The sequence below is a fragment of the Equus asinus genome, chromosome 1, assembly GCF_041296235.1.
Source record: "Equus asinus isolate D_3611 breed Donkey chromosome 1, EquAss-T2T_v2, whole genome shotgun sequence".
In the NCBI taxonomy this organism is placed as follows: Eukaryota; Metazoa; Chordata; class Mammalia; order Perissodactyla; family Equidae; genus Equus; species Equus asinus.
The window spans coordinates 201,718,459-201,743,444 of NC_091790.1; the positions used below are offsets into that span (position 1 = coordinate 201,718,459).

General features: G+C 51.8%; 1 protein-coding gene across 4 annotated transcripts in view; it reads left to right on the forward strand.

The window, feature by feature from the left end:
• Positions 1-24,986, forward strand: part of LOC106824297 (zinc finger BED domain-containing protein 6) — a 44,546-nt gene that overhangs the window by 2,596 nt on the left and 16,964 nt on the right. The window contains exons 3-6 of one of the 4 annotated variants that reach the window (XR_011505199.1): positions 591-704; positions 1,137-13,625; positions 15,943-16,111; positions 16,592-16,699. Coding sequence is in view for 2 of the 4 variants with exons in the window: in XM_070515609.1 (XP_070371710.1) it covers positions 18,426-21,680 (3,255 nt within the window). In the remaining 2 variants the exon portion in view is untranslated. Of the gene's footprint in view, positions 1-590; positions 705-1,136; positions 13,626-15,942; positions 16,112-16,591; positions 16,700-18,388; positions 23,336-24,986 lie in introns of those variants that run through there. The other 3 variants (XR_011505198.1, XM_070515609.1, XM_070515610.1) reach the window with 3 other exon arrangements.

Here is a 24,986-nt window from a genome sequence, read left to right on the forward strand (position 1 = left end):
TACAGTCATTTGAGGCGTGCAGGGTCGTGCACCTCCAGAGCCTTTGGGGTTCTGCTGCTGTGGGGCAAACACAGTCATGATGACGGGGCCTGACCCCCTGGCTGTGCAGCCCGCCCCTGGGGAGCTCAAGACCTAACGGACAGGCCCTGTCCTGACCCCAGCAGGCCTGGGAGTGGAGCTCTCTGGTTGTCAGCTGCTCTCATCTTGGGGTAGTTCCTTCATCTTCCTCCTAAAAGGGGGTGATTCTGATATGCTTCCTGTCAGACCAGCCCTGTCCTGCTCCATGGTGCATACTAGGGGGGCCCAGACCAGAGATATTTTAGGGCGCAGCTGGGAGTAGCTCCCAACGTGCGCCTGGAGGCTGTCTTACCTCTTCCCTTATCCCGGGGTCCAGCCCCAACTCAGGGATCTTCTACATCTAAAAAACACGAAATCAAACCCAACCCAAGCCCCACAAGCCCCAGACTGAGCCTGTGTGCCTGCTGGAGCGTGGGTGGCTCCCTGGAACACACCCTGTGGCTGCTGTGTTGGTCCTGTGACCAGGGCTCCTTCTGTGTCCCGGCTCACCCTCTCTGTGCTGTCCCTGGCAGCTGGCTCATCGCCATCCTGGCTCAGCTGAACCCCCTGTTTGGGCCACAGCTGAAGAATGAGACCATCTGGTATGTGCGCTTCCTGTGGGAGTGACAGCCGCGCTCCGGCCCCAGGTACTGGGGGGCGGTGGGTGTGGGTGGGGAGGGCCTGGTGTGGAGGAAGAGAATAGGCGGAGCATCAGAAGTTTGCATTTGGATTCGGGCATTCATTTATTCAGCAAAAAATAAATAAACAGTTCTGGGCACCTACTCCCTACCTGCCTGGTGGTGTGCTACCCCCGGGGATGGACAGAAACCAGGGTCCTCGCAGTGCTTTTCCCAGGCCCAGCCAGGGTTATGGGTTTGCAGGCCATGGAGGAGGTGGGTGTGGATGCAGAATCTGTTCTGAGAGGCGAGGCCTGGGGTGTGGGGGCTGTGAGACTCTGTGTGGGGGCAGAGGGACGTAGAAGGACAGTTGAGGTAAACTGAGTGACCAGTGCAGAGGCTCTCCGGGGAGAGGGGGTATCCACAACAGGGAAGTGACTTCTTATGTGATGTTCTTTGCAGGTGCCCCAGCTCTCTGGATGACCTTGGCTCGACTGACCCTGACAACCTTTCATCCCTGCCCCTACAGCTGTGTCCTGGTCCCCTGGTGCTCCCTCCCCCAGGGCCTGCCTGGTTCTGGGAAGTACCGCCTCCTTCAGCCAATTCAGGCCTCGGGAAGCCCCAAGCTCTCAGGGTCAGCCTAGAGCAGGCAATAGCCAGCCCTCAAACTCTCGCTGCCCCCTCCCAAGTAGATCCTAGCCAGGAGCTGACATGGGTGGAGTCTGCCTTTTACAAATGGGGCAGCCCGTGGAAGGCCATGTGTCCCGTGGAGAGGGGTATCCAGCCCAGGATGCTCTGAGCCTGGAGTGGGCTGGGCCAGAGAGGAAGTCCTGGGTGGGGAGTCAGGGACCTGTTATCATCAGCTCTGCCCCTGTCCTGCTGTGTGACCCCAGGAAGCGTCTCTGTCTCCGTGGGCTGCCTCACCTGTGAGATGGAGAGGCTCCATCTGATCTGGATGTGTCAAAGGCCTTTTCCAGCTCTGGCGTGGAATTCGTCTTCTTTAATTTTCTGACACATTTAGATGTGGAATTTCTGAAAATGTGGAAGTAATGGAAAAATGTTCACACAAAAAAAGCAACATAGTAATTTGGGCCAAGATTGAAACCTCTATGTTTAGCATCCTTGATAGTCACTTAAATTGGCTTGCTTAGAAAGTCGTATGTCCTCAGAATGTCCTCTTCCCCCTTCCTCCCCTACCTGGTTGCCCCCTGTGGCTAAGCTCCCTCCCCCATTCCCAGAGCCTCAGTCTGGGCACTGTAGGGGCCCCAGGAGGATGAAGAGAAGGGGGTGGCGAGATTGGGGTGGCACTGCGGGCACTGGGCCCACCCTGGCTCCAGAGGCCAGCACCACACCTGTCTTCTCCAGAGTGGACTGGAGATGGTGAGGGATGGAGGCGCACGTGGCCTGACCAAGGCTGGGAGGCAAAATGTGGGGGTCAGACCAGAGGGAACCCAGGGACCCTCCAGCCCACCCCCTCATGCATCCCAGGAGAGCTGAGGCTGAGATCTTGGATGTTTGCCTACAGTCCCAGAGCTAATCTGGGTCCCTCATTCTGCCACGTTGCCTCCTAGGGGAATAAGCCAATCTCACATATTTATTGACTGTATTTATTTGATTGGCATCCTTCCCTGTTAGTGGGTATAATCTTTGGAAGGGCAAGCGAATGTGATGCATCTCACCAGATTTCTTGGTTCTGGGCTTGGCCTGTTGCTCAGAGCTCAGGTTGGGGCCTTCCATAGGCATCCCCCCAACCAGGCTCTTTTCCTGTCCTGACCTCTGTGGGCCTCCTGGAGTGGGATGCTGAGTGTAGCTTGTACTGAAGACCCGACCGTGTCAGGTGACTAGTGAGTGGTGGGAAGTTACTGTTTGGTGGCGAAGACCTGGCTGAGGCCAAGTTCGCTTTGTTGCTCTACCCACCTGATACCCCTTTCCTCAGTGGGTGGGTTTGGGGCACAGGAAAGGGGACTGGCAGCTACTTGGAGCTGCAGCACTGGCAGGGGGACACTGAGAACTACATTTTCCTGAGACCTGAGGGAAAGTACAGCTGTGCTGGATTCTGTCCAGAGCCCGGCCTGGCAGGACGACAGAGAACTTGTTCAAGTGGAACTGTGACCACCACTCGTCTGTGCCCCGGGTTAGAGTGCATGGTTCCTGGGGCTGCAATAAAGTGGGTCCCCGACATCTCAACATCTCCAGAGCGTGGCCTGCCTCATTCCTGCATGCCCGAGGGCCCGAATCCACCTGCTCCTCATGGCTCCACCTGCTCCTCACCAGGCCTGGGTGAAAATAAGCTTCCTGCATGGGGCATGGGGAGGGAGCGAGCGGAGAAGCTAGCACTCCCAGGCCAGGGAGTATTGTAGCTCACGGGAGGAGTTGCAAGACTTTGGGGCTGGGGAGGAGCATAGAGGAGGAAGCAGGAGAAGTGAAGGCCCAGACCACTGAGGCCCTCAACTCCCACTGCAGCCTGGATGCCGGGGCCTCCGAGTGGAGAGGAGACGTCCACTGAGTGGTTGGATAGATGGGTGTGAATGTCAGGAGGAAGATGCGGCCTGAAGAGCTGAGAATCTTCAAACAATAATGACTTATCCCTGAGGCCTGGGGTTGGAGCGTGAATGGGAAAAGCCCGGACTAGAACCTGGGGAGTGCCAGCATTCGTGGGGTGGGCAGGTGAAGACAGCCCGTCGAGGATACGAGAGGCTGCCAAGGACACAGGAGGAGAGTGGGTGAGCATAATGTCATGAAGTCCCAAGGAAGTGATTCGAGAGGAGGGACTGGTTCCTTGAGAAGGAGGGCAGGGAAGGTGAGAAAGACAAGTGACAGCCTGAGGCGAACCCCTCAGACCCTCTGAAAAGCCTAGAGAGATGGAAGGGGGCGAAACAAGGAGGGGACCTTCTTGGGTCAGTTTTTCTGGGTCTCTGCAGGTCAGGCCCTGGGCCTGGGGAACGTACCCCATAAGGCTGCCCTGTACCTCCAGCCTCCAGCCCTGCAGCTGAAACTTAAACCAAGCCCAGCCTCCTGGGCCATCTGCTCCCCGAGCTGCATTCCCCCTTAGGGCCTGGGGTCTGGGGTGCTGAAGATCACTGGTCCAGGCTCAGGGTTGGGGGAGGGTGTCTCACAAATGGTTGCTTCTCCTTCTTCAGGTTCTGGGCTTCCCCAGTGTTGCACTGCCCCAGCTCCTCGTCAGACCGAGGCATGCGTGTGTCTGTCTCTGAATTCTCACTGAACCACCACGGTGGAGGCATCCTCAGTTCCTGGGGAGGGGGGGTCCAGGGGAGTGCCCCTGCTCTCTGGGCGTCCCCTGAGCAGCTCAGAGGGGGCGGCTCCTTCCCAGCATGGTGGCTGTGCTCCCCTCTTCCTTTCTTTCTGCCTGTGCAGCCCTATTGTGGTGAGAGGCTGAGAGCTTGGCTGCGCTGCACCCCCTCCCAGGTTCTGGTGCCCACCGGCTCTGTGAGGATTGCCTTCCTGCGGAAGCTTCCGCCCCACACCCAAGGCAGGAACTGCAGGCTGAGCAGGATTTGTCAGAGATAAACACAGCCGGACATTCGTTAAAGCGATGAAATGGGGTTTTATTCTGTAACTACTGACAGTAGGGGAAATGTGAGCTCTGTCCAGTGGGTGCTGAGGTGACTGGTCCGTTTAAGGGAGAATGAGAGAGGAGGGAGAGGGGTGAGTGGGCCCAGGTAGACTCAGGAGAGTGAAAAACCGCAAGGGTTGGTCAGTGCCAGAGTGACTAGTCCAGCTGCGTCTCCACAGAGACAGGGGGACAGAGGCCCATCCTTCCTGATTCCATTTCAGAGGAAGGGCTTTTGGGTCCTTGAGAAAGACGTTCCTGGGTTGCAGGAGATACATACGTACATATCTCAAAGGGACAGAGGAAGGATTCGCAATTGTAAGCTTTTTAAAGTAAATGCTCTAAGAAAGGGCTGGGGGTGGGGGGTGGGCAGGGTGTCAGAGGCCTATGGTCAAATATTGGCTAGAACAGACAGTAAGCTCTTGTGACAGCCCAGAGCTTTTTCAGATGGGAACTTAGCAGGCCTGGGTTGTCCCGGGGATGGGGCCTTAGGCTTCCAGAAGCCATGCTAGGTTGGTGGGGTCAGAATTTGGACGGACTTCTTATATGCCCAGAATTCTTGTAGTTTCAAGCAAGAAGCGCCCCCCACCCCACCACGTGGGAGACACATCAGTAAATGTTGGTCTCAGACACTCAGAGAACCTACGTGAAGAAAAAGATCCCTAAAGACAGGCAGCGGCTGTGAGTAGGATCCCCCTGCACCATACCTACCGGAGACCGCCCTCGGGCGGGACCAGCCCATGAAGGCCAGAGGCTGCCAGGCTAAGCTGCACACACACAGGGCGGCCAGCAGAGGGCAGTGCCCCCATGCGGAATGCAATCCTCCAGGGGACCAGTTTATGCTGCCACTGGGGGTGCTTTGCGCTGATGTTGCGGGTCGTGGCCTTAGGCCATGGCTTTTAGTGGGGACAGGGACAATTCTACAGGCGATACCTTAGCCTGGATGAAATGTCCTTCAAGGATATTTAACAACAACCCTGACTAATTGAGCAGTTACCAGGTGCCAGGCACTGCTTGGGAAAGCTGAAGGGCAAAGAGCTAAAGTACCTTGCCAACCTGATGCTGCGCCCATGCCAGGCTTCCCAACAATCTTCTGAGACCTTCTCCCACCTCAGCGTTCCAATCCATAAGAGGGATGCTCATCGGCCTGGATTCTCAGTGGGGAGCGGGCGGTACCTACAGAGGGACACTGTTACTGCAGGGCACAGGCTCACCCCTCCTTAAGGAAGCCCTGAAACAAGGCCCTGGATGAGTTTTGGTTGCTCAATAGATACAGGATTGTTGGTAACAATGGGGATGTGAGGAACGGAGGTGAAATCGAGTGGGCCAGTGCTGCTCCTGATAAGCTCCATATCTACGTGCTGGAAGTGACCTTTGTTTGTAAACCTTGGGGTTTCCAGGAACAAAGTCAGCTGGCAGCCACCACAGTTTTGCTTGACTTCTAACACCAGACAAGTAAGGGCAGGTGACCAAAGTCTATGCTCACTCAGCCCACGCTCCGTGTTTGCACACCTGCCTGAGAATCTCTTGGAACAGAACAAACCCAGAGAATGCTGGGCCCAGAGCCACGTCTGTTAGGACAGACTCTCCAAAGGAACCCAGACTTTTCATAAGCGCTCCGGGTGGTTCTTAGGCCCGCACAGGTCTAGGGACCAGAGTTTTGTAATCATGCAGTGGTATTTTGAGGGTGGAATGTGGTCCACCTCTACTAGAATTACCTGGAATGCTTGAAAATGCAGATGCCTGGGCCCACTGCAAACCCTGCGGGATTAGAATGTCACAGATGCGACTCAGACTTTGCATTTTAAACAAGCTTCCCAAGGGTTCTTGTGCTACTGAAACCTCTAAGCAGGGTTTCCCAGCCTCGGCGCTATCACCAGTTTGGGCTGGATAATTCTTTGTTGGGGGCGAGGGGTGCTGTCCTGTGCATTGTAGGATGTTTAGAGCACCCCTGACCTCTACCCACCAGATTCCAGCAGATCCCTTCTTCCTGCTCCCAGTTGTGACAGCCACACACTTCTCCAGCCGTTTTGAAATGCTCCCTCATGGGCCAAATCTGTCGCCCTCTCGCCCTGCTTTGGGAACCACCACTCTAGAATCTGGACCCTTCATGTGATTGATGAAATATAATCAGTTGCCCGACTCAGAGCCCCTGCAAAAGGAGGTTGGGAAACCTCGAGGGGGCTGGTATCCTGAGACCAGGGTGCCCGGTGAGCCTTTCCCGGCAGGACCTGGAGTTTCTGGCCTGGAGACCACGCCCTGGGGAGAAGGAAGCAATGGAGCTTTAGGGGGTGTCTGAGCAACTCTAATCCCAGCGGCGTGCGGTCCAGCAATAAGCTGGTGGCTCATCGGAGACGGGGAGAGGGAGGGGGCCCCGGAGAACCTTGAGCTCAGCCTGCGGGCATCTTCCCTGAAAGGGTCGGTGGGTATGGTTGGGATGGATATTCTCGGAAACCCACAGGATGCCCCCGCAGCTCCCTCAGCTCAGGACTAAGGGCCCTGAGGGCAGCAAGGCTTTTCCTCCCCACTGAAGAGGCCAGCCTTTGTTCCCTGCCAAAGACCTGGCAGACATCAGGCTGGCGATTCTTCTCACTGCCCTTTCTGTGTCTCAGGCAGCAGGAGCACTGGGCGCCCGGGGATCCCGGCAGAGGCTGCAGCCCTGATCAGCTGTGATACCACGTGCAGTGGCCGTGCCCTGGGTCTGCGGAGATTGATTGGGCAAACATAGTTTTCTCTTTTTTCTTTCTGCCCAGCCTTCCAGAAGCCATTCCCTTTGCCTGAGCAGCTCCGCTCAGCTCCGAGGTTGAGAGAGCAGAATCGAGAACTGGGCTGCCGGGTTCAAATTCCAGCCCCACCAATTATTAGTTGAGTGCAAGTTGCTTAGTCTTTCCGAGCTTCAGCTTTATTGCCGAGTTGCTATAGTAACAATAATAGTGCCTGCCTCATAGGGGTTGTGAACGTGAGCTGAGAGAGTAGAGGAAAGTGCCTGGCTCGTTGATAAATGCCCGCTAATCATCACATTATTTTTACATATTTACCCTTTAGTTCCAGGCCACACTTTATTCCGCCAGGATCTCAGCTTCCTTCGTCTTTTCTTGTTTCCATCACAGACACGATGCTGATCCACCTGTGGAAAAGGAAGTGGCGAGCACCCTGGGAGCTTTGATGTGTAGGACAGGTCCTGGGAATAAGGGCCACAAAAACACCTGGGGCCTGTTTAGTATCTGTGTTTCTATGTTTTACGTCAAATGTCCTTAACATGATCTATACGTGTAATGTCCTCAATAAAAACACTAATGCTTTTGGGAGGGTGTAGGGAGAGAGAATGGGTAATGGAGCAGATATACTGATTCTAAAGTTCTCTGGGAAAAATAAACATGTAAGAAACAACCAGGAAATTTCTGAAGGAGCAGAGTATTGAGAGGGACACTCTCATGCCCAGATATTTAGAAGTCTTATAAAGTCACAATTTTCAGGGCTACAGAAATAAAAACAACGTTGCTGGCACATGAATAGACAGATCAATGGAAGAAAGTGAGAGTCCAGAAATAAACTCAAATTGATAAGCGTGGCAAATCAAATCTGCGAGGAAGGATGAGTAAAGGCTCTGAACAGTGCTGGGACTTCTCCCTCTGGCAACAAAATAAGTGGCAGATGGATCAGAGATTTAACAAGTTTCCATGAAACTATAAATGTTCTAGAAGAAAACACAGGAGAATTTTAGAAGATTGTCTTATAATAGGGGAGGTCTAACTAAGAATGAAAAAAGAAACCCAGCAGTGGTGAAGATAAAGCTTGATAATTTAAACTACATTTAAACTTTCTGCACAATAAAAAGAAAAAGTTTAAAAAGGTAAATGATAAACAGGGGAAATGATTTGCAACTCATATGACAGACAGAGAGTTTGTTAACAAGATAAAAACAGCACCTCAAGTAAATGGGCAAAGGAGACAAGCAGGCACTTCACAAAAGAAGTAGAAATTACTTTTGAGCATGAAAAGATGCCTCACATCATTTATAATCAAGGAAAGCAAATTAAAACGACAGTGTAACCTCATCATTACCTATTATAGTAGCAAACATCAAACCGATAATAGGCTGCACTGGACAAGTCCATTGGTAGACACCATCAATGTCCCATGCATTTCCCTTTGCTCTCAACACTCCATGCACAGCAGCTGACTTCCAACTGCCAGCACCATCCTTATGTCCCATGCAGCAAGCTGGAAGTGCCATCAAGAAATTATTGCCATCAGGGCACTCTTCAACCAATGGCAGATGGGACTTGGTATGTAAATGCTCCCAGAGTTTCTCCAGCTCCAGTCGCCCACAGAGTAGCTGGCTTGCACTTCTGCCTTCACCATGAGAAATGCACGCCCTGGACAGCCTACTGTCCCCAGAGAAGAACCATGTGGAGCAGACTAATCACAAAATGACCTAGAGCCAAGTCTGGGCAAACCTAGGCTAGACTGGCGAGCCCCAGCAGAAGCAGGGTCATCTGAGCAAAAAATAAATCCTTCTTGTAAGTCACAGTTTCCAGGTGTTTTATTATGCAGCATTATGGTGGCATAGCTGACTGATACAATGTTATTACGTAGAGATTGTGATATACTTTTTATGTTTCTACTCCCTTATGGATGACACTTGCATAACTTCCAGGTCTTCCTCTTACAGATGAGGAGCACCGCTGTATTTATTTTTGTGCACAAGCACAGGAACTTCTCTAGGATGTGTATCTCCACAAGAAAGAGCTGAGTTGTGGATGACGTTTACTTTCAACATTACAAGACATCGCCAAATTGTTCTCCACAGTAATTGTTTCAATTTACACTCCTACCAACCTTATATGAATTCCTAGACTTCATTTGTTAGTCAGCATTTTTTAGTTTTTCAACCAGATAATGTGTGTGAAATGGTATCTTTTTTAAACTTGTGTTTCCCTAATAACTGGTGAGCTTGACTCTTCATCTGTTTATTGACCATTTGAGTTTCACTTCTCTAATTTGCCTATCCGTATTGTTTGCCTGCTTTTCTATGAGCTTTTTTGCTTTTTCTTCTTGGTTTATAGAATTTCTTTATATATTTTACTACAAGTCCCTGTAATCATGAGCATCTAGAGCCAGGAAGAGATGGAAGAAGACGGTGTGTGGTGAGAGCAGACAGCCCCATCTCTTCTACTGCTTTTCAAGATCATTGTTAAGAAAATAAAAAGCAAACCACAAATTAGGAGAAAATATTTGCAATACATATATCTGTCAAAGGATTTGTATCCTGAATATATAAAGAATTGAAGAAAATATAAATATATAAAGAATATAGAGAATTCGACAATAATACAAACCCAATTTTTTAAAGTGGGCAAATAATTTGAACCCACACTTTACAAAAGAAGACGTGCAAATGGCCAATAAGCACACAAAAACATAGTCAACATCATTAGTCATCTGGGAATGCAAATTAAAAACACAGTGAGATACCACCATAAGTGAATAGCTAAAATGAAAAAGACTGACAATACAAAGTGTTGACAAGGATTTGGAGCAATTTGAACATTGCTGTTAGGAATATAAAATGGCATAAACACTTTGGAAAACAGTATGGCAGTTTCTTAAGAAGTTAAACATAATTTGCCATACAACCTACATACCCACTGCTATCTTACTTACCTAAGATAAATGAAAATGTATGTCTACACAAAGACTTTCACATGAACATTCACAGCAGCTTTATTTGAGATAGCCCCAAATTGGAAATAACCCAAATCAAGAGGGAGAGTGGGTAAACAAATTGTGCTGTATTCATATAATGGAATTCTACTCAGCATAATAAGGAAGGAGTACCTGATTCACACATCAACATGGATGAATCTCAAAAACATTGTGTTAAGCAAAAGAAGCCAGGCATACAAGAGTGCATACTGTAGAGCTCCATGTATATGAAGCACTAGAAAAAAATGTAAATCTGATTTTTAATAACAGAAGGCATATTAGCAGTTACCTGAGGCCCGGGGTGAGAGAGTAACTGGGGAAAAAGCAAAAGGGATCTATTATTTTTGGGGGGATGGTGATAGAAATATCCTATATCTTGACTGTGGTGGTGGTTCTTCAGGTGAATAACTTTGTCAAAACTCATTGAAATGCACACTTAAAATTGCAACATTTATCGGATCTAAATAATGCCTTAAAAAAAACAGAGATGTATTCCTGCAGGGATAGACAATTAGCATAGAATAGAAAGACATCAGAACAGAATATAGAACTTAAAAATAGACACTGTGTGTATGGAAGGAAAGAGGGGGGCAGAACAAACCAGTGAGGAAATGGACTGTGGGAGCACTGGCTCTGTAAATGGGAAAAGGTGAGATTAATTCCCACCTCAGATCAGGCACAAAAGTAAAGTCCAGACAGATTAAAGACCTAAAGCAAACATATAGTTACTCTTTCCAGTGTTTTTGCAGGTGTCTGAAATGTTTTTTTGTGGTTTTCCAGATGTTTGAAGTATTTTATATTTAAAAACAAATTTTAAAATACATACAAGTCATGAAGTGGGCAAAGATTCTTTAAAAGGACACAAAAAGCACTAACGATAAAAGAAAGATTGACAAGTTGAACTTCATTGCATGGAACTTCTGTTCATCACAATACATGATTAACAGAGGAAAAGGCAAGAGACAGACTGGGGGAGGATATTCACAATACGGAAAAACAAACAACCTAATTGTTTTAAAAACAGGAACATTGTTGAATGGGCTCTTCAAAAGTGGATATGCAGATAGCCAATAGATATGGAAAAGATGCCCAGTATGGAAGGAATTACATATTATAAGAAAAAGATGTGGCACATTTACATGCTAATTCCTTGTCAGCATTAAAACTATTTTATTTCAGTTTTTGGTATAGTTAGTACATTCCTATGAAATAAAATACAAAAGGTACAAATGAGTTTACAGTGCAAAGTCCCCGCTTTGACCCCTCAGCAACCTGGCTCCCTTCCAGAGTCTCTGAAGTCGCTGTTACAAGTTCTTGTTTATCTTTCCAGGGAAGTCCTACACATGTAGAAGCAAACACATCAAGGGATCATTTCTCCAAGAAGGCATAAGAATCCTTAATGTGTATGTGCCTAACAACAAAGCATCAATACATGAGAGGCAAAGACTGATCGAACTGCAAAGAGAAATAGATGCATCCACTATAATAGTTGGAGACTTCAACATCCCTTTATCAGAAATAAAAGCAAACACATACATTCTCACACATATAATACACACATACATTCTTTCCTTAAGGACATAAAAACCTACACTATTCTCTACCTTTTCTTTTTTTTGCACTTGATGATTTATCTTGAAAAATCAGCCCATATCAGGGGCTGGCCCTGTGGCCGAGTGGTTAAGTTCGTGCGCTCTCCTACAGGCAGCCCAGTGTTTCGTTGGTTCGAATCCTGGGCGTGGACATGGCACTGCTCATCAGACCACGCTGAGGCGGGGTCCCACATGCCACAACTAGAAGGACCCACAACGAAGAACATACAACTATGTACTGGGGGGCTTTGGGGAGAAAAAGGAAAAAAAAGTCTGTATCAGTACACAAAGTTTCTTTATTTTTAAAAATGTATGCGTAACATTCCATCATATGGATGTACCATAATTACTTTAAGCAATACACTGGGCTTGTTTTGAGACCTTTTATTCCATTCCTAAACTGGCTGTTAATATATTGCACCAGTACACAATGTTTCAACTGTAGTAGCTTTAAATATATTTTTATATGTGGCAGTTTGTTCCTACCTACCCCCAACCATTACAACTCTTAGTCCAAATTTTTCTAGCTACTCTCACTTGTTTATTTTTCCTTCTGAACTTTAGAATCACCTAATCTGGTTCTAAAAAGCTCTGTTGGATTTCTTATTTCATTAAATTTGCAGATTATTTTAGAAAGAATTGATCCTTTAAGGTATTGTCTCCCTAACCCTGAACATGATATGCCTTTCCATTTGTTCAGATACTTTTTGTAGTCCTTAGTGATGTTTAAAGGTTTATTTTTTTCACGTAGGTTTTGTACATTTCTTGTTAAGCTTTTTCCATGATGTTTAATCTTTTTATTGCTAGTAAAATGCAACATTTCCTTCCTTTATATTTTCTAAATGGTGGTTGATTGCATATACATATGGAGGCTTTTGATGTCTATATATTAATATTAAACCCAGCCACCTTACTGAATTCTCTTATCACTTATAATGGTTTTTTCAGTTTATTATCTTGTGTCTCCCAGTTTTGCAATCAAATCATCACTGGTTCTAGAGTGCCTCTGGGTTAATACTGCAAATGGGCCAGCTCTAAACCCATTATGCATGGACCCTCATGTAAAATACAGCTTTAAAATCATTTGTGGCTCTTCCCATGTCCTACTTTAACACGCTGTGTGACTGAATCTCAGTTTCCTCATCTGTATAATGGAGAAACCAATATCTTCATTTCTGAGGCATGGGAAGAATCAAGTAAGATTTAAAATAACTTTCATAAAGTGTAACAATGCATACTTTTGTGGCAGGAGTCCTAGTTTTAGCCCAAGCAGGAGGATTGGACCAGCCTGGAACTGATTTGCTTGGGGCCAGAGTAAAGGCACTGGAAGAAGATGGAAAAAGCTGAAACTACCCCTGGGAAGATGAATAGGGAGGACTGCCCAAAGCCTGATGATCCCCTCAGCCTAAGGCCTCAAACTGTCTGACTCTAGAGGTGGAAAGAAGCTCAAGGTAGCCTGGAGACAAGAGTTGGGCACTTTGGTGCCCAGGTGGAACCAACGTGGGAGAGAGAAGCATTCTCTGCTCAGCCTAGAAAATGTGGCCTCTTTGGCCCCTGGACAACTCAGCTTGGAGAGGTGGCAGAGTGCCCCAGCGGACAGAGCCACAGCCTTCCTCCTGAGTTGTGGGCAAGACCTATGGGTTGTCACCGGGCAGTGCGAATTTGTCCCAGGAGACACCCTGAGCGGGTTTCCTGAAATACTGGGCGAGCCTTCAGGGCGGGAAGAGATCTCGATATGCGGATCATTATCGTTAGCATCGTGGTCCCTTTCTGTCTGCACGTGCGCAAGAGACCCCGGTCGCCCTCGGACAGACTCCGGCGGCGCAGAAAGCCAGGGTGAATGGGTCCTTCGGGATCCGTTAGCAGAGGAGGAAGACGAGGACACCGTCAGCCACGAACGCGTGCGCGTGCTTCCTCCGAGGCCACACCGGTAACTCCGCACTACGAAACGGCGCGAAAGAGTCCCCGTCACGGCCAGAACAGCGCGCGACTTCCGGCCGAGAAAGCGGTGCGACTCCATTGCTTCCGGCCGCTGCCGTCTGCGCCTGCGCACTCGTGCCGGCCTTTGGCGGGAGGAAGGTACCAACTGCGGGGCGGGGGGGCCTCCTCGGGCTCTCGCTCCCGGAAGTAGCCCTTTGCGCGTCCCGGAACCCAGAGCCCCCCCCAGGCTCTGCTGGATCCGTGGCGTCTTCCGGGGGCTCCGGCGGCTTTGCGTGGGTGGGTGGGCGCCGCGCTTGTCTCGTTAGCTTGGGTGGCTGGCTTTCGGCGGGCGGCCGGCCCCATCCCGGACTCCTGGCGTTAGGTAAGCTGGAGCGGGGGCGTTGTGGTCCCACTTCACAGACGTGGACGCTGAGGCTTGGGGAACGGGGGCGGCTTTCCGGACCTGCCCCGCCTCGCCCCGCCCATCGGACGGCGCAGGTGTCCCCCTCCTAGGCCAGCCTCCCCTTCCCAGTGCCCCGCACCTGAAACACGCCAGGTGAGGCCAGAATGTACTGGACAGCGGCTCGTATCCATCGCTCACTCTGTGTCAAGAGCTGCCCTTAAATATGCTGTAATATACGTGCATTAATTCACTTATTCCATGACAAGCTTGTGAGGTGGATGGTATTATCCCTGTGGTATAGACGAGGAAACCGAGGCTCACCAGCGCAAGATCTCAACTGGTGGGTGGCAGCCAGGATTTAAACCCACATAGATTGCCTCTGGACTGCCTGCTCTCAATCCTTATGGAAAGCAGCCTCCCAGAAAAGGGCAAAAGACTTTAAAACAGATCTCATTTTATGTTACTTTTGCATAATGTGCAATCTAATGATGCATGGTTATTGTTTAAAATCTCTCTCTTCGGGTTTGCAAGTAGCCAAATTTACTTTTGGGACAAAACCCAAAAATACATGGTTTGCTCTACTCTTTTCCTTCCACACGTTCCTCTCCTCTCATCCTGTTCCTCATTGCCTTTCCAGCTCCTCACAAGTGAGTGGGTCAGGAGATGAGAAGCCCAGGACTGGAGGGCGCAGCAAGTGCTCTGAAGTGCCCTGGGGAATAGAGGCTAGGTAGACACCCCCCTCTGCCCCAGTGCAGAGCTGAGAGAAGACGGGGCCAGTGGGATTGGACAGAGTGAAAACTCAGAGAAAGAGCCAGCAAAGCTATTGAGTGCCCAGGGCGACTGAGCTCTGCACGGGCCCGGGGGTGAGGCAGGCACAGGAGGAATAGAAGAGCGGCCTGGGCACGTGGGGGAGGGCCTGGTGAGAGTAGTTGGAAGAAAGTCCTCATCCGGGGAGCCAACACATAGGTGAGTGCTGAGGCACCTCCCGTCTCAGGCTCCCCCAGCAGCTTGCTGCCTCTGCCAATATATGGCTTCCCTTTGGGAACCTGTAGGCCCTTGGGCATAAACTGCCTCAGTTCCTTTTGCTGTCCACACCTGAGGACTCGCCTGCCCCCGCAGCCATCCTTCCTTCCTTCGCTCCGTCAGAAAGAAATAGATTCTTGTCTCCAAGGATAAGCCCACCCCGACCCGCGCCCTGAATCCCTTGCCCTCAGAAACTCCTGCCATCACTGCCCCTCTCTCCTGTATATTTGGCCTTACTTTTCCCACTGCACGTTTTCTCTGTTTGGAGACATAGCCAGGCCTTTTCCCTCCCATCCCAAAGCATGACTGTCCCTTCCCCACCCCACCTCGGACGTCGAAAGTACCTGCATTCCCCCCTTCTCATTGCACAGCTCCAGGCTCCACTGTCTTCAGTTACTGAAGTGACCTTTGACCCTCTCTCTCCTTTCTGGAAAGTCTTCCTTTGGCTTCCATAACATCACTTGAGGTTTTCTGTGTCTCTCTCCTTTGCCTGTCAGTCATATTTGAAATCTGCACAACCTCTCCTCCTCATGTTGTCAGTGTTGCCTGGACAACCACCTTTGCTCTCTTCTCCCTCTGGCATCTCCCCTCAGTTTCTACAGAGACTTTTTACGCTCACCTTTGTCTTCAGTTCGGACCTCTGTCCCTCTGATGCATGTGTCTGTCACATCTATTTCTGAAGGTTTGTTCTAGAAGAACCTCAAAATCAGTCTATCTCAAACCGAACTGTATTAGTGAATGGAATCCGTAGGGAGCCCCTCTGAATCCCTTCCTCCTCCTCCGCATCTCAGCTCAAGCATAATCCGCCTCCCGAATAGCTCTCCTGACTGTTAGTCCCTCTGCCATTACCTGCTCTGGCCTCCTCACCGCCTGCTTCCCAGCACCGTGCCTGCCTTGTGTGGCCCTACTGTGGCGCCCTGTCAAGAGTCTGTCTTGTAGTTGTCCTCAAGTGTATGTCATCTATTGTGAAAAGTGTCACAAGTAACTTCTTACTGATAATCAAAGTACTGGAGTTTGTGGATGATTTCCTTTTTAAATTTTATGTTTTAGATTCGTTTAGATACAGGCTTGGCCCTCCACAGTGTCACCCTCACTGGCATCCTTGTGCTTCAGAGGAAGAGAGAAGGGTGGCATTACTGTTGGTGCCATTGATAGCACAAGACCCCGGATCTACCGCAGAGTCTATCACGAGCAAAGGATCCTGAAGCCGTGGCCTAAGGTAAGCAACCCCTTACGAGACAGAACCTAAACTCCGATGTCAGAGACTCGATTCATCTCCAGGGCCGCCCGAGGCCCGGCCTCCACAGCACCGACACCACTTGCCTTGCTGTAGCGCCGTGAGCCCGTTTCCTTCCTGAGCCCCGAGCGCCAGCTGGGGTTATTCTCCTGCACTGGAATTTACAGTCTCCTATGTTCCTATCTTTAGGGTGCAGGGTTGGTCCTGGTAGATATTTAATGAATTGTTGTTGTATGGTGGAGTGGATTGAGAATATCTGCCGAATACAGACGTAGTGATGGGACAAGGCTAGGTGGGGAACAGAACAGGCTGGGGCCCCGGTGTAGACTAGGAGGTCCTCAGGTGAAGGCTCTGGGGCGTGACCCGGGCTGCAGTCCTGACACATAGGTTTTGCCTTTGTCCCCCATCGTCAGGGCTGGTTGGACACTGGCCTGATTTCAGTACCCTGTTCTGTGTCCCCAGGAGCCATGAAGCCTACAGACTGCTTCTGGAGCTCTGGAGCCAGCCTGGTCTCCCGCTGTGCCTCTGACCATCACGGTTCTGTCTCTTCTGTCATAAACAGGAGCTGAGGTAAGTCGCCCGCAGTTCTGACATCCTAGAGTGCTTCTGGGACCAGGACAGTGTCTCACATTTCATTTGCACCTTTATCCAGCCCCTGCACAGCGCCACCTCCCGTGCTTCAGATGTTTGACTTGGTGGTGGCTGACTGAGCTCTCTAGTGATGGGCTCCAGGTGACTGCCTCTCAGTCCTTCCGAGGCTCTTCCGGCTGGAAGGACCGCCTCAGCGTCACTGCGCCCCATCTCCTCCTTGGGCAGAGGCTCACTTCCGTTTCTGTTCTTCTCTCCGCGTATTTCTCTTGTGACTTCTTCATGTCTCTTTTCTTTTGAATTTGACCTAATCTCCAGGAAAATGAATCAGAGGAAAGGAGTTAAGGATTGTGTGTAGGTTTGGGGTCTGAGCATCTGGGTGAACAGATGTTCCATTTACCGAGATTGAGTTGACTGTAGGAAGAGCGGGTGAGGGAAGCCTCAGAGAGGCTGGGCGGTGGTCAGTAGGTAAACGTAGTCCCCGTCGGGGAGAAGACAAAGCTGTCCTGGGAGAGTGTAGAATGAGAAGAGGGCCTAGGAAGAAACCCTGGGAGATGTCATTGAGGGACAGGCAGAGGGAGAGGGACCAGAATGGAGACTGAAAAGGAGTTGCCGGTGAGAGGAAAACCAAGGAAATGTGGGCTCCCAGGGCGACGGGAAAACAGCCTTGCAAACGGAGGGCATGGGCAGGTGCCTTAGGTGTTGCAGAAAAGGCCATTGGAAGTGGTGCCAGTGGGGTTGCTGGGCGCCTTGGCAAGGAACCAGGGTCAGGGAGCAGTGGGAGCTGGAGCCAGAGAGGAGTGGGTTTCGAGAGGAATGGGAGGTGGGAAAGTGTAAACAGCTGCCCTCCCAGAGTTTCTCTGACTGAGAGAGGAGAGAGAAGGGGCACCAGGGGCCTGAGTCTTGGGCACTAGGTTCCACCTCATCTTGTGCCTTCTGCGGGAGGCTGACTCCTAGAGAAGGAATTTCCAAGGGTCTAAGCAGGGCCTCCAGCTTAGGTGGCCTCAGGCTGCATTACTTCCTGAACACTAAGTGGCATTCGGTTTATGGTGCCCTGTTGGGGCCGGTGCAGCCCAGGTGCGCAGGGTGCCGAGACCGACAGGCTCTGCTCACTCCTGGCCTGTGTCTCTTCCAGGGCACCTGTCTAACTTCTTGGCGAAGTCAGTCCCCTCCCCGCGGTCTCGCAGCCCACGCTGTGTTCCTTCATGCCCTGTGTTGTGGCTCTGGTCTTAAATGCTGTGAATGTGACTCTTTTATTCACATCTGTGTCTCCTGCCAGCCTGGAGGCCTCGTGCATGCAGGGCCTTGTCTACTTCATGTGGTAGCCACAACACAGGAGAATTGGCAAGTGCCTACTAGGTTCCCAGTAAACAGTGAAAGAAAAAAGAGAAACATCAGTTAGTTTGGCAAAGAAGAGGGACACAGAAATCACTGGTGTGGTTCAGAGGGCTGTGTGGTTCCAGTGAGGGCTGCTTCATTTGGTCTGGAGGAGTCAGGCTTTGCCAAGGAGGTTGAGATCTTGAGAGTTTTGTCCTGGGGCTGATTTCATATTATCTTGCTATACCCTCCCTTCTCTGCTCTCCTCTCTGCTCTGGGCCTCGCCATCTCCCTGAGTGGTCCCCAGAGTTGAGTAGGGCAGCTGAGAGCCATTCTTTTCATCTTGCTTTGCAGCCTGGGCCCATCTTCTCCTTTCTCCAAGTTCCTAAGCATGTTGGAAGTAGAAAAAATCAGAAAGACTCCCAAGAGACATTCACCCTCAGGCCCAGTGGGGCAGGAGCCCCCTGTGTGTGCTGACACCCTCACGACCAGACTCAGGGGCCCCATTGCCACTGTGGCTTCCCCCTGTCCTGAATTGAAAACCAGGGCTACCAACACCTTTCATGGACTTGCCTGGGGTGCCAGGGTGGGCCTGCCAGAAGCTGAGGTCAAACTTGAGTTTGTAGACATAGAAGAGAAGACTGGAAGTGGCCACAGGAAGAAGGTCAGACCCTCCGGCTCCCAAAAAGGGAGTGAGAAGGATCTGTTCTTGCAGAGGAAGAGACCCTCCCCCCTGCCCAGGGGCTCATTGGTCCCTTCATCTGACCAAGTCTTCCTGGAGGAGCAGGAGGAAGGTGCCCTGGACCTGTGTGTCTGCAGTGAGAAGAAAAGCTCCTGTTTCCTGGGGAGGCTTGATCTTCAGCCAGCTGCCTCCCGTGCAACGTGCCAGCCCAGCCGTGGGCCGAATAAGCCAAAGGGAGACTCTAGACTCTGTGGCCTTAAGTCTGTGCTTCAGCAGAAGCCCCTTGTGCAGCCCGAGAAGAAGGTGTCCAAGAAGAAGGCACATGGACAGAGAGAGGAGAGGGAGCCAGCAGGAAGGAAGTGGAGGGACCCGGTGCTCAGCTCTGTCCAGGCCCCTTCCACCCCGGCGCTGGTCCAGGCGGCCAGTCTGCACAGGTCAGAGGTGGGCCAGACTAGTGCGAATGAGGAGGCAAGGCAAGCTGACATCCTCATAGCCCTTCTGGCCAGAGAGGTACGGCGCCTCAAGAAGTGGAAGAAGAGGCGTTTGCTGCCTGGTGTCGGAGAGAAGGCGCCCTTGCTGAGCCTCCAGAAGCCACTCTGCTTGAAGAAGCTGGTCAGAACTATCAAAGCAGAGACCAAGGGCTGGGCTTCTCCCAGGTATTCCCAAAGCCCTCTGGACAGCACGGGTCAGAAGCCGACGTTGGATGTTAGACGGTTCTTTACCGTTGACTGCAAGAACATCTGCCGTGTCACCTGCACTCTGTGTCACACCAGCATCAGACAGGGCAGAAATAAGGGGCAGTCCCAAACCTCAGGCCTGGTCCGTCACCTGGTGAGTAAGCATGGGTTGGAGAGGGAAAGAAGGCCGACTGCAGCCAGCCCTGGGGGGAAGCAGGCAGGGGTCGGGGAGAATCAGAAGGACCTGCCCACAGGTGTCACTGGCCTGGATCCTGAGGGATTCCTGTCACCAGGATGCGATCCAGATGCCTCACCTTTGGGAGACAGTGACAATGATGGGTGGCTGGCCCCGGGCAGGCCTGAGCAGCTGTTACTGGATCCACCATCCCTGCCTACTCCCACCAAAGACAAACCTGCTGCTCCCCCCGTGGCAGTCAGGGAGGACAGAGGTGGCATATATGCCCCCAACCAGCCCCGAGCACAGGCCTGGAACCACAGCATCACGGAGTTGCTTTGCAGCCTGGCAGTGCCACTCTCCTTTGTTTCGTCCCTCCCCTTTAGAAGGTTTATGGCCCAGGTCGACCCTTGCTACCATCTGCCACCTCGAGCCTTCTTCTCTGATAAAGCCTTGCCTCTGCTCCACGAGGCGATGGGCGAGCAGGTGTGTCAGGAGATGCAGTGGGCCCAGGGCAGCCGCCTCCACCTCACTGTGTCTGTGGCAGCCCAGGATTCGGTCATAGACTATGTGGCCATCACTGCCCACTGGGGGGTGATACAGCCGCACGCGGTGTCGGGGAGCCTGAGGAAGCGAGCCCTGCTCTGGGTCCGAGGCCTGCCCCTGGAGAGTGCTCCAGAGGATAGGCAGCAGGAGCTGCGGGAGCAGGTCAGCCTGTGGCTCAGCCGTGGCTCCCTGCAGCCAGGCTTCCTGGTCTCCAGTGGCTGTCTCAGCCTGGAGCAGGCAGTGAGGTTGGAGGGCTACACCCACGTTCCTTGCTTTGCCCACTGCCTTGACTCCCTGGTGAGGAACTTTCTGTTTCATCATCATAGCGTCCAGATCATCCTGGGCACAGCCAGGGCCATCTGCAGCCATTTCCAAGGCTCTGCAGAGGCCCGGCAGCTCCTCACCCAGCTGCAGCGGCAGTGTGGCCTCCCGGCTCACCAGCCCTTTGGGGAGCTCTCAGACCACTGGGTCTCCACCTACTGCTTGATGGAGTGGCTGGTGGAGCAGCAGCAGCCACTGCAAGAGTATGAGGAGAAACACCAACTGGGGAAGGCTGAGACGGCCCTGTCAGCTATGTTCTGGGGCCTGACGGACAGTCTGGTTAAGCTCCTGCAGCCCTTCCAGATGGTGTTCCGGGAAGCGAGCACGGCACAGGCGTGTTTAAGCCAGGTGCTGCCCCAACTGCGCTACCTGCATATCTTCCTGGAGCAGGTGCACCGGCACTTTGAGGAGCAGAGTGGCAGGGAGATGGGTGCAGCCATCCGGCTGGCTGAGGGCTTGGCCCTACAGCTCTCCACAGACTGCCAGCTCAATGAGCTCTTCCACCGCGAGGAGTTCGTGCTGGCGACCCTCCTGGACCCCCGCTTTAAGGGGAAGATTGAGGCCATCCTGCCCGTGGGTGCCGACATTGACCACTGGAAGCAAGTTCTCGTGTACAAAGTGAAGGAGATTATGGTGTCTGAATGCTCCTTGCCTCCCTCCCCATCCCTGCAGAGCCCCAAGGCTATGCCTGTGGACGCCACCTTGACTGGCAGAATAGCCCAGAGCCCTGGGGCTGAGGGGAAGGGCCAGAAGGAGCCTGTGCAGAGAGGCGGCAGCTCTGGGTCTTTGCTGCTGGGCCAAAGGGACAAGAGCTTGCTGGAGCAGCTGGAAAGTGTAGGGCTGCTATCGTCCAAGAGGAACGGAGCCTCGCTCGTCACCGAGAACCACCTGGCCAGCGTCATCGTCAAGAAGTATCTGCGTGAGAACGAGACAGTTTGCACCCAGGAGGACCCCCTGGTTTACTGGGAGAAGAGGCGGGAGGTCTGGCCAGCTCTGGCAAGACTGGCCACCATCTATCTGTCCTGCCCCGCCACAGGCACCTTCTCTGAAAGTATCTTTGCCTCCCTGAACAGCCCTGCCATCCTGGAGCACAGCTCCCCTCTCCCAGTAGAGACGGTTGAGCATCTCCTCTTCTTGAAGAGCAACCTGGAGAATTTCCCCAACTACACTCCCCCGCCCCTTATCTTCCCCAGTGGAGACTTGGCCAAGGAGGAGCAGGCCAGTGCGTCTGATGTCATGGTCTAATGCCCTCAGTCTGCCTGTGGGACTCGGCAGTAGATAAAAGGAGAGAGCAGAGGGTTGCATCCTAGGCTATTAGACGGGGGCGGGCAGAATCTTAAACCTATTTGGAAAGAATGGGGATAGTTTCTCAGTTCTTGACAGGTTGCCGTTTCTTTTTCAGGGAGATGTCATTTTCCATCCACCTTTTGCTCAATTTATCTCTAGTGGTATGTGCATAGAAAAGGTTTACTCGGTTCCTAAGTGACTGTGAGTGTACTGTGTAGTTCTATAAATGGTAATGCTCTCAGGGCCTGCCCCTGGGCTGAGTGGTTAAAGTTCGACACACTCCACTTTGTGGCCCGGCGTTCGTGGGTTCGGATCCTGGGTATGGGCCTGCTCCACTTATCAGCCATGCTGTGGAGGCCTCCCACATACAAAATAGAGGTTTTGTACAGATGTTAGCTTGGGGCTGATCTTCCTCAAGCAAAAAAACCCCAAGAGGATTAGCAACAGATGTTAACTCAAGGCGAATCTTCCTCTCTCACACACACAAAAAATGGTAATGCTCCTTTGAAATATTGGTGGGCATTAAGGGCCCTGCCTGCAACTTGTCCATGTGTGTCAAGGGGTCCCTGCCCTGAGGAGGTCTGCTTCTCAAACAGTGGCCGGGACAAGGCAGGGTGAGGGTGCTGGCAGGCAGGGTCTGTGCTCGGCCTCCTAGAGCCTGGGTGAGCCGTGGAAGCTCTTTCAGGACTTGCTTGCACTGTAGAAAGGAAGAAACCCTAAGGGAGAGTAGCCGCTGTGCGAGGGAAGTGTGTGTGCACTCGTGCACATGCGCACACACCAGTCTTCTGAGGGTCTGGACTTCCCCTGGATCCCAGAGTGGCCGGAGGACCCTGACTGATGGGCTGCCCAGCCAGCGAGGGAGACGGGGTCGATGCGAGCTGGGACACAGTCCTCAGATGTCGTTCTTACCAATAGTTCGTTTCCAGACTACTGGAATCCTTGGAGTTCCTTCCTTTCTATGGTGAAAGCAGGCTCAGAGCGTCCCTGGCTTCCCCCGGCTCCAGGGGGCCAAGTATTTATCCCACCTACAGTGCCCACACCTCCCCTGTCCATGGCCACTTTTAAAGGGCAAGTCGCCTACCTGGAAGGGAGACAGGATGTGTATCAGACCCACTAGTAACCCAGAGGTCCTTCAGGGCAGAGTGCAGGACCTGAGGGCGCGGGATCAGGGACTGTGGGTCGGGTGGGAGAAAGGGGTGTTTGGGGCGGGCCCGCCGCACTCCTCAGACATGAGTCTCTCCCGAGGTGCCAGGACACTAGGGGAGGTGACTGACAGGCAGGCAGGTAGAGGCAGGGCAAGGCACGCAAGCCTAACTTGGACTTGGGCCCTGGCCATAGGGGTGAGCCTAGAGGCCTGTCCCCTTGCCTCCCCTTGAGGGGTTGTCAGTCCTGTGGCACTATGACCGGTTCACTACGGGACATTTGGAAGTTACTGAGAATGTAAGGACACAGGAAAAATTAGCCATAATCCTTCCACTTAGCCTCTGTTAATAGTTTGACGTATTTTTTCTACCTCGAGATCACTCTCTCTCTGCTGTTTAGTGTGCTGTGTTTTCATTTTAACAGTGTAATAATAACTGCATGTTCTTAAATAAAGCTTTGTAGAGATCCTTTGTAATGGTTGCAGTAGCATGATTTGAGTGAGAGTCTGGCCCCCGAATTGCTCAGATGCTGTCTTTCCGCCGCTGTGGGGAAGGGATGTATTCATGGGAGGTGAGGCTTGTCTGGGGAAGCGGCGGTACTGCGAGCTCTCTACGTCCAAACTCTCAGCAAGTGCATTTGGGTGGTAAGGTCAGGACAGCCCTGGACCTTTTCCTGCCTCCTGTCCTTAAATGGTACATGGGGCTCAAACTGTAATGAGGATCACCTGAGAGCATCTTAAAAAACACGGTGTCCTGTACCTCCCTCCTAAGTTCTGATTCACCAGGTTGGGTGGGGGGCACCCTAGGGGCGGCCTGCTGGTCTATGCTGCCATCCCTTGAGCTGTTAGAAGAGGCACTGTCCCCTTGCTGTCAGGGTCACTGAACTGGCTCTCCAGTGGTCATGGAGACGGGAAGCCCTGGAATGGAGAGGCAGCAGGGTGGGGAGCATGTGAGGAAGATGGAGAGGAGTGAAAGGAAGAGGTTGAGCTAGACGCTTGATGGTCACAAGCAGTGGTTTCCAACCAGGGGCACTTTTGTCCCCCAGGGGACATTTGGCAATGTCTGGAGACACTTTTGGTTGTCACAGCTTGTAGGGGATCACTACTATCCTCTTGTGGGTAGAAAACAGGGATGTTGCTAAAAATCCTACAATGTGCAGGACAGTCCCCATGACAAAGACTGTCCGATCTACACTGGCAGTGGTGGCTGTGTTGAAGAAGCCTGTTCTAGATTGGGGATGGGAGAGAATGGGGCAGAGGAAGGGTCCCTAGTTCTCTAAAGCGGCCAGGTGACAGTCCACCATAGGCTGCTCTGGGTTGAACCATTTATTTCTAGACTTAGCCCTGCCTGCCCTGGCTGACTCGTGGACTTCATTTTCTGGCTCATTTCCTGCATAGGTACACTGAGACTCGGAAAGCCTAGCTGAACAAGGAAAGATGGGCCTCCTTAGGAGATCTGAGTGTCAGCTACGTCGTAGTCATGGTCTCATCCACATAACCAAGTCCTTTTCACAGACTCACGTATTGGGCCAAGGCCTCTGTTCGCCCATTTCCGTAGCAGGACCAGGCTGACTCCTGTTTTTCAGAGAGGAGTGTTAAAGTGGTTGGATGTAGATGAGCCATCCTCCCATTGTGCAGGGCCTGCTGTCTGCTGCCTGCCTGTGCATTAGTTGGGTTTGCAGAGGTGGGTGGGCACCGCTTGGTCCTTGGTTTTGCCCAGACCTGCCTGTTGAGGTTTGTAGATTTGAGGTAAGACGGGAGGGAGCAGAGCAGAGGTCCCTGACGCACAGGAGAATTAGTGTTTCCTGCAGTCCTGCATCTCCCAGCTGGAGGCTGGAGCCCAAGTGCTGCAGGGTCACGGACTTCGGGGCATGGAAGGCCTGACTTCAGGTTAATGTGATCTTTCTGCTCCACTTTCCTCTTGTGCAAAAAGCGTTCCTCCCATCTCTGACGTGGGGAAAGCACACAGTTGTCCCATCTCCCTGTCTGCCCGCTCCCCTCCTTCTTTCCCTCCCTTCGCAGCCACCATCTCCATCTAAACGGTCACTGACCTACTTCCTCACGGTGTCACTCCTGAACCCTCCTGGTCCGGCTCTGGCCTCACGGTGGCCTGAGACTACCCT